We start from the raw sequence: 15,854 nt of genomic DNA, 5'->3' as shown, positions 1-15,854 counted from the left end.
TTTTTTATCTCTGTCTAAGAGCTAGGAGTAATTCAAATAAATTGATAGAGGAAGTGTTCCCCGAATTCCTCGTGTTGGCGGGTGATGCAAAGATGTCACGATACATTATCTGGCGGTGTCGGCGCGTCGCTCTTCAAATCAATGTATGTTACGCAGGATAGGACGATTGAAAACATCGTGTCTCTCTTAGTTTAGCATCGTGTCAATGTCGGCGGCCATTCGGACGGGCCGGAGGGGGAAGGAAAAAACAAGAACAACCGATGAAATGCCATGGCGATGCACCTAACGATGTATGCATCAATGCTAGTCATGTGAACCTCACTTGTCCGGCGAGTTACTGCCCGTGAGTATTGGGCGTTGTTGATTTTCGGGGATTATTGGGCCGTTTACACCAATTGAGACATTGACACTGACTAATAGGAGTCATTTGAAGGTCAAGCCAGTCGCGTCGGTGAGTTTGTTGGCAACTCAACGAGGAAGCACTGCGGCAAGAATGACTTCAAGTTGCTTCTGCGATGAAGTGGAGGTGAGGGGCAATCAGGGATCGTGAAATCACCGGCAGTAAGCGGTCAAGAGGTAGGAAGGAGGGGCGTGCAGATTCCTTGGGTACAATCCTCCATGCAGGGCACATTCTGACAGCATCTGTCAAGATCCTGGGCCATTATTACCTGTTGCCGCAGTTTATTCTTGCAGGCCGCTATTGTCATAGGTCGGCCAGTGGGGGTACGTCCTATTAGCTTGGGCAGGAATGAAATGGCGGGTAAATCTTGATACAATCAGCCTTAACGTATCACTGGCGGCGGCGGACCTTGTCTACCTTGCAGAAGGCCGATCAGGATCAAAAATTACAATATACGGTGAGTAATAAACGATGACCTGATCGGATTACTCGGTACACAGCCACAATAATGGACTGGTAGGCAGCTATCTACGGAAAACGAATTCGTGGAATATGAAGATAGGATAGAATTATCTCGGACATGTATGTGCATTACTCTACCTATACATCTCGTCATGCAAGGCTAATTCATTATCTACTTGCTGACTCTGACTACTTTGCTGGCTGGAGGCGGGGTTTGGGTTGCCCCGCGATCATGATAAATTGCGCATAGGGCATTACTATGGCATGGGGGAAGACACCGCAGCATCAGGTCATTCTCTCGTTGCTCTCTCTTGAGAGGTCATGGCGAGATCATTTGGTCATTGTGCTCTTGTTGTTCAAGTGATGACGTTAACCTTTTAGGGGAGGTCCAGTCTACAGTTAATTCTTACATATGTTGAAAACCCGGTCAGAGAACTATCATTCTCCTGTCATGCTGTGCTTGGTACAGGGAAGACCCTTTCTGGCCAGTACATTTTGCCCTTAATTAATACAGTTCCAGACCACTTACAAGCTCCATGTCGCAGCCCCCAGAACAACAAGCCACCGAATTCTTGTTGGACGGAGGTTATATTGTTTTGTGGATCATTCTACAGCCGCAGCTCTGTTCCAGATTGTCGGGACGTAACGTCGGGAAGCCCTGAAAATTGAAATGGTTCAGGTTTAGTTTTCATACTATATCTTTTTCTTTTCTCTCCAATAAAGCATTTGCCAGGAAGTAGAATAAGGAATGTCAGGGAAAGGAAATACAAAAAAGAAAAGCAGAGAGAGCGCGCGCGTGAGAACTTGCAAAGACTATTTCACCGCCTTTTTGACAAGATGTCAATTTCTTAATCTCCGACCGAATGACAGAATGATTGATTGATTGGCCTTTGCTGAGGACAGGCCGGTACGGAGATGTGTGTAGACCGATGTTTCACAATGATTATTAACTCTATATTATTAATGTTGCCGTGTCTCCAACATGTGTCGAATCTTTCTAGAACCATTCAATGTGGCATTATCCACGATGAGTTAGTCGGCCAAATCAGCCCACCAGCTCTTCTCTAATACGCAGTAATTCTAGACGACCGGAGGCAAATGCGAGTGCGGTTGTGGCGGGTATGGTGTGTGGTTTTTGTTTAGAGATCGTTCAGCTTGCATGTCATGACAAGCAGCCATCCAAAGTGGCTGAGCTGAATTTACACACTGTAGAGCACAAGGTCGTATCTCTGATTTTTTGGATGTTCCTTCGGACTTCTTCCTTTCCCTTCCAATCCTGCCTTACCATTGTTTTCCGGATACCGTACAAAATACACCGAGCATAAACGTAATTTCAAAGAGACCAAAGAGAAAGAAAACTCTGTTGAATCCACTCTTGCTTGTGCTACGATTGACGTCAACAACAGTACCACTATCTTCCGGTGGAACAAAATATGGGATTCTCCGGCTAAGCATCTCCCGAGTAAGCACTACGTACTTCGTAGGACCAGGCGAAGATTCTCCTACCAGAAAAGGTACAGTGCAGGTATGAGAAAATCCACGGCTTTGTGCCTGGAAACGGATGCCAACCCCCGGACCAATAAAGCCGTTCGGTTTGGAGATTTACGTCTACATTAGTGCGAGGTGAAACATGGTTCTGGGTCATTAGAATGCTTTTGGAGGCGGCACCTTGTTTCATTTGCTGGGACGTCGCGAGCTAATTCCGGGGAAGGCTTTTGGAACCAACAAAGTACTTCGGTTCCGTTCCTCGTCGTACTTCCGGTTCTGGTGACTGAGGGAAGAACTCCACTTCTGCGACCAGATGGCAACGAAGTACTCCATACTAGTTTCCAACGAGATTCACGCTGGAATGGCAACGAGATAATTTGCTCCACATGCCCAGGAAGGGAAGGGGGTAAACGAAATCCTTGACCGTGGCGAATTTCCTCAATTCTAAAACCGAACTAATCATCCGTAGAAGCCGGATCGATGATGCTGTGTGCTGTGTCGCGATTTGGCCGGGCCTTTCGGACCAAGTAAAGCTAATACCGGAAAGGTACCAAGAATGGGGGTCGACAAAAAGACTCAACCTGAAAGTACGACGACCGAAGTAAGGTTTGTACGTATGTATTGAAGGGGATCTAGGCTAGCCCTCCCGGTCCGGTCTAGGAATATTAAAATCCTCCTAGTGGCAAAGACACGAAGTTACGTATGAACCGTCTTCCAGCGCGTACTAAAGGATTTCTCCACCGGAATGCATGATCCGGTGCCGCGGTGACGGATAACAATCGTCCCCCAGGGGTGTGGTCTTAGTCGTCTCTTAGCTCCAAAGTTTCTTGTCCCTGTCTCATAAAAAATGATCGCAATTAAATTGGAATGATTGATTCCTCAATTTTTGACTTGTTCACTTGTGCTAGTACGGCGGCTAGTCGTAGGAATTGCTTCCCCGCCCCTTTTTTGGGACCTCTAGTGCCCTGCCATCATCATGTGAGGCAGGATTCTCTCTTTCTCTCCGTCTCTCCCGCTGTATCACGCCTGGTATTTCCAACTGCCTATCAGCTGGTTGGTTGTCGAACAGATAGAAGACTCCACTCCACTCTGGAAACACCGCTCCAACGGCTGTCTCGCTTGTGTTACGACTTGTTTCCGTCTCGCGAACATACCCAAATGGGGAACCTCAGCTCCTCAAAGTCAAAGTACTTCGTGCACGTCTGCGTCAAATCCAATCAACGCTTGATCCTCAGGATGATCATGTACTCATCTTTCTTACACTAGGCCACAATGGACTTAAGATTTGCTTCGCAGATGCAGGTCCTGTGATAGTGAACTACCAATAACCCAAGATCTTATTGGATCTATCACAGCCCAACAATCTCGATCAATACTTTCATATGGGTACCACATATGTACAATGGTAGGGTTAAGATGTGATGACAACCTAATTTTAGCCCTCTTTAGACACTGAACCGATTAGTGATGCTGCTGTCTAATTTTGTTGCTTACCCTGTATGCGCCTCTGTACATATGTACATACAGGTGGAGCCTTGCCATATCACAAAGGGACGAGGTTGATTCCAAGTGGATGCTTTTATGCATGCCGGGCACATAATCCATTATTTCATTATGATCACATTATAGACCCTCCAACATTCATCAAGTTACCACCAACTTCATGCATGTTTGTTCCAGGTTTATACTCACCCGGTCACACAAACCTGTTTGGCCTTATCTGGGATGCTGTCTTACAGCCTGTATATCTGCCCAAATGCCATCTTTGCCTTGTGTATGCACAATACCCAGCCTCATTACAGCTGAGTGGTATGTATAATCATCATGGGCAATCGCTGGAATGCACTCCTACCATTTACCTATTGCGGACTTTGCAAGATACGGAGAGATCAACCTTAAATCTAGATCACCGATAAGTAATACTTGATTTGTCACAGCTGTCAAATATGCATGCAATCGAGAGTCTGTGGTTTTTTCCTTTTTCTTTTTCCTTTCTCTTCCATCGTTCCTTGTTCGACGCAGTATCTCCCAACTAGCCTTTGTTGTCGATCGTGCCCATACCAGGTACAAATTACCCACCAGGTGTATTCTGACTGACCACATCATCCATCAATCCTGACATTGGTATGTTCGCTCTGGAAGAAACGCCCTTGCCAAGTACGCCAGGTATGAGTTGCAGAATATCCAGCAAGGTATGTTTGTATCCCTGCGGACATGACGCATCAAAGTAGACCAGCTAGTGCTACCATATTTCATTGAAACAGGGCTTCCTTATTCTTCTGCGAGGCTGCTTTATGGTTGGAGACTTCCGGGCTGCGATCATGGATTCTAGACCCTCGTAAGTCTAGACCTCTAGAGCTAGTATAGCCGTTAGCAATTAATAGTCACTATTATAATAGAACCATGACAACAATCCGGCTACATCAGAAGACATAAAAAAAGAAAATGTGATCCAACTCCCGGTCTAGGGTATTAGACGCCACAACGATGTCCCTTATGAATCAAGGATTTATTTGTGCATCGGTGAAGTGAAGCCGATAAACTAGTCTAGCGTAAGCTCAGATCGCATAGTCAAGCGCTAGAGGCGATCCTCCACCCAGAATAGGCCTCGCCCCCCGGAAGCTGGCAAAAGTACGGACTCATCTTAGGGTCTGGACTTTGGACTGGCCTCGTTGACAAATCTCCTCGGCATGCGCGGTTTCGCGTCCCGCATCCCGGGACTCACCCATTTGCCCCCCCATCTTGACCAAACTCTAGATGGAGGGGGTTCCATGGATCGAATTTACCGATCGTATGGTAGCTGAAGGTGCGTACGTGCTTAGCTATCCATTTGCGAGAACTCAGTCGGTAGAGCATCTCCGGTCAGGCTGATTGGCTCACCTGATCTGTCACCATCACATTTCCCAAGTATCGATTCGCGAATTATCGCGGTCGATCCATGGATTACTGGGAATATCCTTGTTGATCAGCCAGGAACTAAGCATATCGATTTTTTTAGTTTGCAAAGAGCTCCAAACCCTATTCGAATCCATCGTGTGCAGGATTCAATCATACGCTATTGGCGCCACTCGTCTGTTAGTCCCCGCCCCACCAATGAATATCAATATGTGACATGTCCACTGCGCAATCTATCTATTATTAATTACTGGAGCCGATGTGACAGACAATGCCATTGAGGAGTTCGTTGGATGTTTGTCGCTTATTCGCAATCTCTGTTAGTTGTGCTGTCGAATCAGTATTGGGGCTTGCTTGCTGCGGCACAGCGGCGCCATGCAGATGTTGACCGACGGTATTGTATGTACAGTTAAAAATGAAACTACTAACCTTATGAGCATAGGGCTTGCTATCGAGAGTCAATAACGGACAGGCGGCACTGGGAGCTCGCACAGTATCCAGTCTACTCCGGAGTAATGGTCTATCGCAGTCGCTACTGCTACGTTCCGTCGCATTGCTGTGTGCTGTTCAGCGTAACCACACTGGGATACTGTAGCGCATGCTATATCCTCGGAACCCCATCTGCCATTATTTGCTTAATACCATGTATGAATCCACTTTCGACATTTGGTCTCATTCTACATGCTCGGCTATGGCGGCTATAAATATTATTTGGTGCCTTTGCTCGAGTCATGGGGGACTAGGATATGGTTGAGGTACAGTAGACTTCTACCATTAATGCCTGCAAGTAAAGACAAGGTATGCCACATACCTTATATTATGCTTGCCCTATGCACAGCTGATCACTACCGCGGGCCTTGGCCTTTTCGCAAGTGTGTACTTGGCACTGTGCTGTATTTGACTCCTTGTTCTTCGGCCGACGATGCTAGTCAAGCATACAGGGATTGAGTATCGCCAAGTGATACTCGCAGGGGGTTGTGGAATAGCTTCATAGTTACTATGGTACCCAGGAGAGAACGTGAGCCAATAGTAACTGTACCTTGCAGTAGCTATTGCAATCTTGTAAGGCAACCGTCCAACGGTTACACAGAAAGAATGGTCCAGAGCTATAGTGCAGGGTCCCCCGTTATATATGGTATGTGTTCATCACAGTATGGAATCGGGCACTCTGTTGTGTGAATGCCCTATCCAGCATTTGCAGTCGCGATAACCGCTAGTCAGGGGCGAACTATCATGTACACGTAGTTCATTCGTCAGTCAACCCTGTATGCTTCGTAAGGCTAGATGTATAGTTGGCATTGTAATTCACATATAGCAAGCTGTCAAGTATCATATCCCGCACAGGGATCGGGCTTCGTGATAGCAGTTGGAGGATATAGCCTGGTCATCTATACATTGAAACGGTGGTAGGGTTGCATTGAGCTGCGAGGAACTGTGGAACGGAGATTGAAGCATAGATACCCTAAACAAGCCGGTTGATGTCTTATTTCAATTCGTCCCAATGTCAAAAGTACTGAATAAGTAAATCTTGTAGAACTTAGTTCTTTCGAAGTTTCTGTGGTTTCTATGACCAGAATGAAATAATTTGTATTGATTAGGGTAGCAACGGAGGGAATTTTTGACCACAAATATCCACAGCACATCCTAGACTATGAGTCTCAATCAGTCTGGCCCAAATCAAAACACAACTCTTGACCAGAGCCATTATGTTATCTATGGATAGTTGTCAATCGTCCATTTTTGCCTCATTTGCAAGGCATCTATATGAATCTTTTTATCATCAGGTGCTGATAAGGTCACGTGCAATGCAGGTTTGTTCTAGAGCTATGACAACATCGATTATCAAATACCCTCTTCACGATTACTTTCTATTTGAAGTGTTTTGCAAGCTAGGCGGCAGAGGGAAAATGCTTATGAGTTGACTCTAGGTTTATCTCCCAGGTTTTATCTCGACCAATCGCTCACCCTAGTATGAGCGACACAGCTCGTGCTGCACAATGACGACGCAACGAATATCTTTATCACGAACCCTCCCTTCTCTCCTCCGACGCACTGTGTATATACCCAATAGGAAAGGATTGATAGGGCTTGCCTGGAAATGTCATCGACCGTACAGCACAGAAGCTGAGGCCGTGCGACCAGCAGAAAACCCTTCCTCTCCCGACCAAGACTCCGTACCTTCGCATCTCAATCCCTCACCTGAAGACTATTCTCGATTCATTTTCCAGGATAAATGTCGTTCAGTGATCTATGCTGGTGCCGGCGGTAACGGATGTGTTTCGTTTCTCCGAGAGAAATACATTGAAGAAGGCCCACCGAATGGCGGCGATGGCGGCAGTGGTGGGAGCATCTACATCCAGGCCGTTGAGGGGCTTACGAGTTTACATAAACTTGCTCGCAGGGGCGTCATAAAGGCTGGTCGAGGAAAGAATGGACAGGGCAAAAGCAAAGGCGGCAGACGCGGCGAGGATGTTCTCCTTCAGGTGCCTGTTGGGACAGTGGTCCGTGAAGTGAGCAGATATGATCCAGTTGCTGAGGAATGGGCACTTCGGAAAAGGCTGAGAGCCCAGGAGCAAACCGAGCAAGTCGACGAATTAGACGAGATCGGGCTGCCATCTATTCGTCATGATCGATGGGTACTTTATCCAGGCGCAAATCCTTCGGATTTCTTGACCACGGTGTTTCCCAGAAACCCACCTAGGAGACAGCATATCGCCGCCTTGGAACCAAAAGCTCCGATTCATCTTGATCTATCGAAACACATGGATAAACCTATTTTACTCTCCGCCGGGGGTGTCGGTGGCTTGGGGAATCCGCATTGGGTGTCCCGTTCGATTAATCGGCCCAAGTTTGCCTCTAGAGGTGAAGGTGGTACACGTCTGGAGTTAGAATTTGAGTTGAAGCTGCTAGCCGATGTTGGGCTCGTTGGGAAGCCTAACGCTGGAAAAAGTACGCTACTCCGATCGTTGACCAACAGTCGCACGCGGATTGGGAACTGGGAATTCACGACACTGTCACCGAACATCGGAACGGTCGTTATTGATGATTTCAAAGGACGGCCACTAGTTGAGTCCAAGGGAAAGGCCCCGCGAACTAACTTTACCATTGCCGATATTCCTGGCTTGATTGAAAATGCACATCTCGACCGTGGCTTGGGCCTAGGTTTTCTGCGACATATTGAGCGGGCGGGTATCCTGGCTTTTGTGGTGGATCTTAGCGCTGGAGACCCCATCCAAGGCCTTAAAAACCTATGGTATGAACTCGGCGAGTATGAACGGATACGTGACACAGAGCCAGCGTTCAAAGACGAAGGTGACTCCCTAACATGGGTTCCACCGACCCATGGTCTACCTGAGCTTCAGTCCGAAGCTCCTGAGGCGTTCTCTAACTCAGAGCTTCCCGACCTTACTCTTCCCCCTATTCACACAAAACCTTGGTTCGTCGTGGCTACCAAGGCCGACCTGCCAGAAACTCAAGAGCAGTTCAAGAAATTACGAGACTATCTTTCGGCTGTGGAGAAGGCTCAGGTTGAGCACCCCGGAGGCCACCCTGATGGGTGGAGGGAGAAGATACATGCTGTTCCTGTGAGTGCCATGAGAGGACAAGGTGTTGAGCGCATTCCAAAACTTGTCATGGAGTTCTTGCAATGATCGCCATCAAATCGCCAAATGGTGCTAGGATTCCAAGTAGCATTGACTACACGGTGATATCCTGGTTTCAATACTTGTATTTATAGGATCCTTGTATATTATTCACGTTGAAGATATTAAAGAACTTCATTCCGCTATTTACTTGAATAATCTGAAAATTATGGGTTGTTATGGTCTTTACTGTAAGCTACCAACTAGTAGTGCTATCGGACTTAAATATAATCCCCGCATGACGTTGCGGTAAAATAAGAGTGAACTAACAAAAAATGAGAGACCGTAACAAAATCAATACTCATGACTTCCAAGCCACCATTCCCCTAACCATACCCTCACTTACAGGCTGGCGCCGGTGATAACAATTCTATCCAGGTATTGCCTCTCAAATCTCTCACTAGGGAGACAATGGTTCTCCTCCACCATATCATTCCTATCGCACTCTCCGCTATCGCAGATCCAGCCTCCGACGACCCCATCCTCGAATGTCTCAATAACGACCTTGAAGCCCATCGCGAACTCGTTCTAAACACCCCAGATGAGGCTCTGCGTCTTGCCGATGCGAATCTACGCGTGTTCCCTTTCAAAAACGTCCAAACATGCTGGCGACGCCTGTACACAGACGCGACGATCGTCAAGGCTTGTCTCAATACATGCCACAGCTGTGGATTTCCACGCGAAGGAAATTCACATATAGACAACGGGCCACACAATATACCATTATATCCGCATCTGCTCCGCGACATGAACAAGGACATGAGTAGTGAAAAGGAGCAAGCGGCGCTGAAGGTGTCCCCCAATGCCGCATGGTTATCACATACTGTACGCATTCTCGACAAAGCCTTGATCATGACTGGTGCCCCGCTGCGCGAATCCCTCATCGAATCCCTACTCGATGCGCTTCAGGATGCCACTATGTCCTCTGGAGAGGGAGCCGTCAACGGTGAACACCCCCTGGACATCGACGACACATCAGACCGGGCCGCGAAACGCAGAAAACTCTCCCCTCCGTTGTTTTTACCGGATACTATCCCTGCTCCCGAACTGAAGAACCCCATCCCTCGCGTTTCAGCTCCTTCATTCGACTCCATCGAACATCATATCCGCCATATCAAGACTCCCTTGGTGATTACCCATGCTGTCGAGCACTGGCCGGCGATGTCGAGTAGGCCCTGGGCCTCGAAAGATTACTGGTTCGATCGCACCTTTGGCGGGCGCAGGCTTGTCCCAGTGGAGATCGGGCGATCGTATACAGATGAAGGATGGGGACAGCGGATAATGCCGTTCCGGGAATTTGTCGACCGATATCTGTGGCGTGGACAGATGGAGTCCTCAAACCATTCTGACAGTGAACAGAACCAAGATGAGACCGAAGATGACGAGGGACATACCGGGTACATGGCGCAGCACGATCTGCTGGCTCAGATTCCAGCCTTGCGAAAAGATATCTGTATCCCTGATTATTGTTACATTGATCCGCCGGGGCCGGAACCCGGAACACCGGTATACATGAAGAAGCTCCGCGAGCAGGAAGGGAAACTCAAGGGGACGGGCTCGCAGCCTGTATCTACGGGCCTGGATAGCTATCACGATGGTGGCGATGATAGCTCAGCTTCGGAGCTGGGCCTCCCTGCTGACCCGATCATCAATACCTGGATCGGACCCTCTTGGACTATATCGCCTCTTCATCACGACCCGTACCATAACATCCTGGTCCAGGTTGTGGGCGCAAAGTACATCCGTCTCTACTCTCCAAGGACGCCCGCGTCCCAGATATATCCGAAAGGAATGGAAGCCGTCCAGTCATCGGAGAACAGAGATGATGCGGAGGGTAAAGCTAGTGAACTACCGCTCATTGATATGTCCAACACATCGCAAGTGGACCTCGCAGCTATTGAACTCTCTCCGGCCGAGTCAGATCAATGGGACGCAATGTGGCCGGGCTTTCTGCAGGCGGAATACGTTGAGACGGTCCTTCGGGAAGGAGAGTGCTTATATATTCCTGTTGGGTGGTGGCACTATGTGCGTGGCCTGAAGGCAGGAATCAGCGTTAGTTTTTGGTGGGAATAGAGTCTTATGGCGTTCTTTGCTTGTCTTGTCAGATACCCTATTATCGGCTGGTTTTATCTTAGGAGCAGAAATGGGGTTGTGGAGTTTAGATGCTTCTTTCTTTCTTTTCTGTCAACATAGCCTGACATTCGTGTGTTAAATTCATTGATCATTGGCTACAAGAATCGTATCATTATATAAGACTCGGACAAACAACAAAGTGCCGAATAGCTATCCAGTTCAAGCATTTCTCACTAATACCAAAGGCTTGCCGGCCTCTATTGAATCACCCGGTTGGACTAGGACCTTCTCCACTGTCGCCCCAGCGGCATGCAATTCAGCCCGTACCGCAATCTCGAGTTTCATCGCCTCCAAAATGACCACGACCTGGCCTTCGTCGAGCTTGTCACCCTGCTTGACCTCGACTTTCCAAATATTAGCATTCAACGGAGCTTCAATGGGAAGAACCTGAGGGTCTACATAGACAGTTAGTAGGCATTCCTTCTCATAATTGTGGCTTCACTTCTTCCCAGACACAAATATGGCACAGTCAATAGATAGAGGTCTGCACATACCTTTCAATAAACTCTCGATCGCATTAACCGGGACACCTTTTTCCGCTTTTTCCTTCGCCCAGCGTTCTAAGAGTTCCGCCTCGAGTTTGTCCATCTCGACTTGTGCTTTGCGCTGGCGTGCTCGGATGGCTGCTACTTCTTCTTTCGTGTCACGGAGGAGCTTGTTGTGCTCTGCCATGTCGAATGTCACTTCTTCCCATTGGTATTCGTATCTGCCGCTGTTGAAGAGGGCTAGCTCCTTTTCGTATTCTTCTTCTGATACGCGATAGAATGTGATTTGGTCGAATTCTTCGAAGAGCCATGGCCTATCGGGTGCGTAACCCCTCTTGGACCCTAGGATGTCGACGCCTGGGATCGTCATTCCCGTCATTTGGTAGCCCCCGGGAGAGTCGACGTTGTATAGACTATATGTGCATGGACCTTCCGTTAGGATTCATTGAACAATACACTGCATAACCAGTTTGTGTGGATATGAAGGAACGCAACTTACGCCATGCAACTACCACCCCACGACACTGAACCTGCAGGTGTGTAGACTCTGCTGGGATTCATTTTCGGGCAGTTCATTCGCTGGCGCGGATCAACCGGGAGGGCTAGGGGAAGCGCTGTGAAGAATCCAACGGATACGACCATTAATCGTGCGGTTAAATAGATATTTTCAACTTCTGCCTTTGTGAAGGCGTTGTTCTTTGCGACAAAATCCATGTTGTCTGGGAGGTAGGAGGCGTAAGGACGCTGTGTCTCCATGTATCGATCGATTGCGTCCTTTTGGCGCTGGCTTTCAAATGCCAGTGGAAGCTTGAATAGCCGACTGGGCATCTTTGCTTCGCTGAGATCGCCCAGTCTGGTCTCGATGTTGCAGAGATAAGCTATGAGCTTTTGTTGAGGGAGTTTAGTGCCGTCGTAGTAGAGCATGAGGGCTTTATTTGAAGGGTTAGCACTATATGGTCTTGTCTGACAAGGTGAATCTTACAATTTCCACACCCGATCATTGAGACCAGCCCGTTATTGAATGTGATATCTCCGTTGCCTTCGTTTAAGATTTTCTTCAACGCGGTAACTCTACAGCGGTGATTCAGATCGAAGGACCCCGTGCCATAGTCAATTAAAATATAGTCGTCTCCCGCCTGTTTGTGAACCTTATTAGCTAAGGTTGCGGGATGTCACACTTTTGGTAATACTACCCACCTGTCGATAGTTAACGAGTGGTTGGGTTCCCTGCTCCGGGATCTGGTGAACAACTCCAGTGCCACGAGTCTCTGCTGTCAGCGCTGATGGGGGAGTATCTCTCAAGGGAGTTATGTCACCAAAGTTTCCCCCGTGATGACAGCATTTGACAACTTCGCAGACAAATCTCTCCATATGGTTGCGTGCCGCTAAGGCATCTTCCAAGGAGGTAGATCTGTACTTTAGTGTATCACCTGCTTTCACCTGCCCTAGCTTCCACAAATCCGCCTTAACAATCGTGTGGCTACTGATGAACCCACCGAAGTCCGGCGCATCCTGCGGGAAGATCACAGGGTCGTCACCCGTCCAGTTAAGTGAACCTATAGCATACCCGTACTCTATCAGATTAGATGGATGGGCACCACCCTCTCCTCCATCCGGGCGAGCCCACTTCGGCTTCGGTCCGAGAAGACGAATGCCGCCTCTTGCTGCATTGTGCGATATCTTCCATTCTGTTTCGTACAACATGTCAATACTCTCAGGGGCAAGATACCCTTCATCGTAAGGCCCCGGCATAGAAAGGAGCTCCCAATGATCAGGGTATTGGGGAATGAGGTGCTCCGGTATGGAGAGTTCACCACGAGTATCAGGTACATTGTTAGTTATTGATAGTAGGTCACCGGATGCAAGCTGCCGGCCCTGATAACCTCCAACGCCAACCATTGGAGATGTAGACTTTGACCCGAACCATTCGGCGACATTCAAGAAGCTCCAAATACTGCTAGATAGGCTCTGCAACCATTCTTGATGGTCTTGCCAATCTTCAGTCGCTGGCCGGCTTCTACTCTAATTCTTGACCACATACGAACAGGGACGTGGTCAAGACTGGCTTCAATGGGCGCCCCGCACAGAGAGATAAGTGCAGGCCCCAGAAAACGTAGTCTGGGCCGCTTAAAGTTATCTCAAGGGCCTCCAGCCCAACGGGATTTCCCACAAGTGCGTTTGCGATGCGGAACGCTAAAGGATCCATTGGCCCAGAATGGCAGAACCCTTTGCCCAAAGTTGGACGGCCAGGCCAGTCCTCAATGAGTGTATAAGCACCACCGGACATAACATCAATAGCTGACAGCTTCCATTGAAAATTGTCCAAGAATCTGGTTAGGGTATTTCCGGTGATAAATCGCTCGTCAGTAAGAATCTCAGCCAGAAATTCCAGATTAGTTGAGGGGCCGCAGATTCGGGATTGTGTTAATATCGTCCTCATTCCCTCAATAGTTTGCTTTCGGCTCGGGGAATGAAGCATGACCTTCGCTAGCAAAGGATCTGTTGTCTCAGATAAGTTTGTGCTCGGTTTATTCCTGGCTGTAGGTCAAAGGCAACGTACCATAGTTTGCTGATATTTTAATGCCTCTGTACACCCACGTGTCAATCCTTGATCCCGGCAGTTCCTTCCATTCCACACTCTGTAGCGTTCCGGGACAAGGAGCAAAGTCTTTGGTCGGATTTTCAGCATATACTCTAGCTTCGATAGCGGCACCTGAAGGAGAATCAACAGGAATACTCGTAAGAAAGGCTGCCTCAAGGCCCTTCTTTCCTGAAAGTTGAGCATCTGCTTGTTTCAACATGAGTTCCACCAAATCAACACCGTAGCATAATTCCGTTATTCCATGCTCGACTTGAAGTCGGGTATTCATTTCAAGAAAGAAGAATGCGCCAGTCTCGTCGTCGACAAGATACTCGATCGTTCCAGCTGATCCATACTCGATAGACTCCGCAAGACGAACAGCAGCGTCGCTCAAACTTTTTCGAAGCCCGGGGTGTCTGGTAACGAATGGACTTGGGCACTCTTCGATTACTTTCTGGTGTCTTCGTTGTATGGAGCATTCACGTTCGCCGATAGCGATGGCCTTGCCGGCTCCATTGCCAAAGACCTGAACTTCGATATGGTGGCTAGATGGATAGTATCGTTCAATGAACATTCCGGCATTCTTAAACAAGGCCTCCCCTCTAGACCTGACAGTAGCGAACGATTCACGTACTTCATCTTCGGAGCTGCATGTTAGTAGACCCATCCCACCGCCACCGGCGGTAGCTTTGAGCATAACCTGGTTTGCAACATATCAGCTTTGCTAAGGAAACAGGTTGGCTGATGGCATACCGGAAATCCTAATTCTCTGGCCACCTTCACAGCATCATCCTCGCTCGTCACAAGACCTGTTGATCCAGGTACAATAGGTACCCCGGCCTTTGTAGCGAGGTCTCGTGCCGTATGTTTCAGCCCAAATGCTTCGATACATTCTGGCGATGGCCCAGCAAAAACCATGCCAGCCTCGGCAATGGCTCTTGCGAAATCTGCATTCTCTGACAGGAAACCATATCCTGGAATGATAGCATCCACATGGTTACGCTTCGCTAACTCGATGATTTGATCTCTGGGATATAGTCAGATGATGGCCGTTGCAGAGAAGAACAGAAGAGACTGACCCATCGATGTATGCTTTTGAAGGTGGTCCATCGAGCAGGAAGGCCTCATCCGCTAGTTGAACATGAGCGGATGCAGCATCTGGTTCGGTGTAAAGTGCAATTGTTCGCAAATTTAGCTTTCTAGTTCGGTCAGTTTGTTTAGGGTTCAGAGCTGAGTGATAGGTGTGACCTAGCGGTTCGTACTTTGCTGTCTTCAAAATCCGGACGGCAATTTCGCCACGATTTGCGACCAGTAACGTCTGAAGTGATTCCATCGTAAGTCAGGATGCATTGATGGGAATCCCACTGGTCTCGCTGTTTGGGTGGCATGGGGTGCTTAATAAATTGAGTGAGCAAATTGTCAAGCTCCTTCACCCTCCAGGCTGGAAAAGTCCTCGGCGTTATAGACCAATAGCATGGGCACCATGATTTCAGATACGAATCACAGCTCCTTGATAAACTTGGCAGGTTGTTTAGATTTGGGGTTAGGCGTTGATCGATGGCAATAGGTTGGAGAAATTGGAGGCGTGCGGAGTCAATGCAGCGATAAGAGTGGAACACACCCCTCCTTCTGCGTAGCTAGAATGGGAAACTGATATCATAAGAAGTCCTCCCTCGCAATTTGGAGCATCTCTTCGTTTTCATTCATATAATACTCTTTCGTGGCTGTGGTATCCTCGGAGGGGTCTGAAAGTCCGTTACAAATAGCAC

At 48.2% G+C, this 15,854-nt stretch overlaps 3 protein-coding genes across 3 annotated transcripts; 2 read left to right on the top strand and 1 right to left on the bottom strand.

The window, feature by feature from the left end:
• Positions 1–7,242: 7,242 nt before the first annotated feature.
• On the top strand, positions 7,243–8,895 carry ANOM_007037 (GTP-binding protein Obg; the record flags this gene model as incomplete). Its single annotated transcript, XM_015552293.1, has 1 exon — positions 7,243–8,895. The coding sequence occupies one exon, from the start codon at positions 7,243–7,245 to the stop codon at positions 8,893–8,895; it is 1,653 nt and encodes a 550-aa protein (XP_015406068.1).
• Positions 8,896–9,297: 402 nt separating this feature from the next.
• On the top strand, positions 9,298–10,959 carry ANOM_007036 (putative JmjC domain protein; the record flags this gene model as incomplete). Its single annotated transcript, XM_015552292.1, has 1 exon — positions 9,298–10,959. The coding sequence occupies one exon, from the start codon at positions 9,298–9,300 to the stop codon at positions 10,957–10,959; it is 1,662 nt and encodes a 553-aa protein (XP_015406069.1).
• Positions 10,960–11,178: 219 nt separating this feature from the next.
• Positions 11,179–15,418, bottom strand: ANOM_007035 (bifunctional urea carboxylase/allophanate hydrolase; the record flags this gene model as incomplete). The annotated part of the gene is made up of 10 exons (XM_015552291.1): positions 11,179–11,414; positions 11,514–11,917; positions 12,004–12,433; positions 12,487–12,640; positions 12,702–13,472; positions 13,546–14,003; positions 14,065–14,785; positions 14,839–15,112; positions 15,165–15,284; positions 15,348–15,418. The coding sequence occupies 10 exons, from the start codon at positions 15,416–15,418 to the stop codon at positions 11,179–11,181; spliced, it is 3,639 nt and encodes a 1,212-aa protein (XP_015406070.1).
• Between the last annotated feature and the right edge of the window lie 436 nt (positions 15,419–15,854).

The sequence above is a fragment of the Aspergillus nomiae genome (genome assembly GCF_001204775.2).
Source record: "Aspergillus nomiae NRRL 13137 chromosome Unknown contig00171, whole genome shotgun sequence".
Taxonomy (NCBI): Eukaryota; Fungi; Ascomycota; class Eurotiomycetes; order Eurotiales; family Aspergillaceae; genus Aspergillus; species Aspergillus nomiae.
The sequence above is the reverse complement of the archived record's forward strand: the minus strand, read 5'-3'. Positions and strand labels throughout refer to the sequence as shown.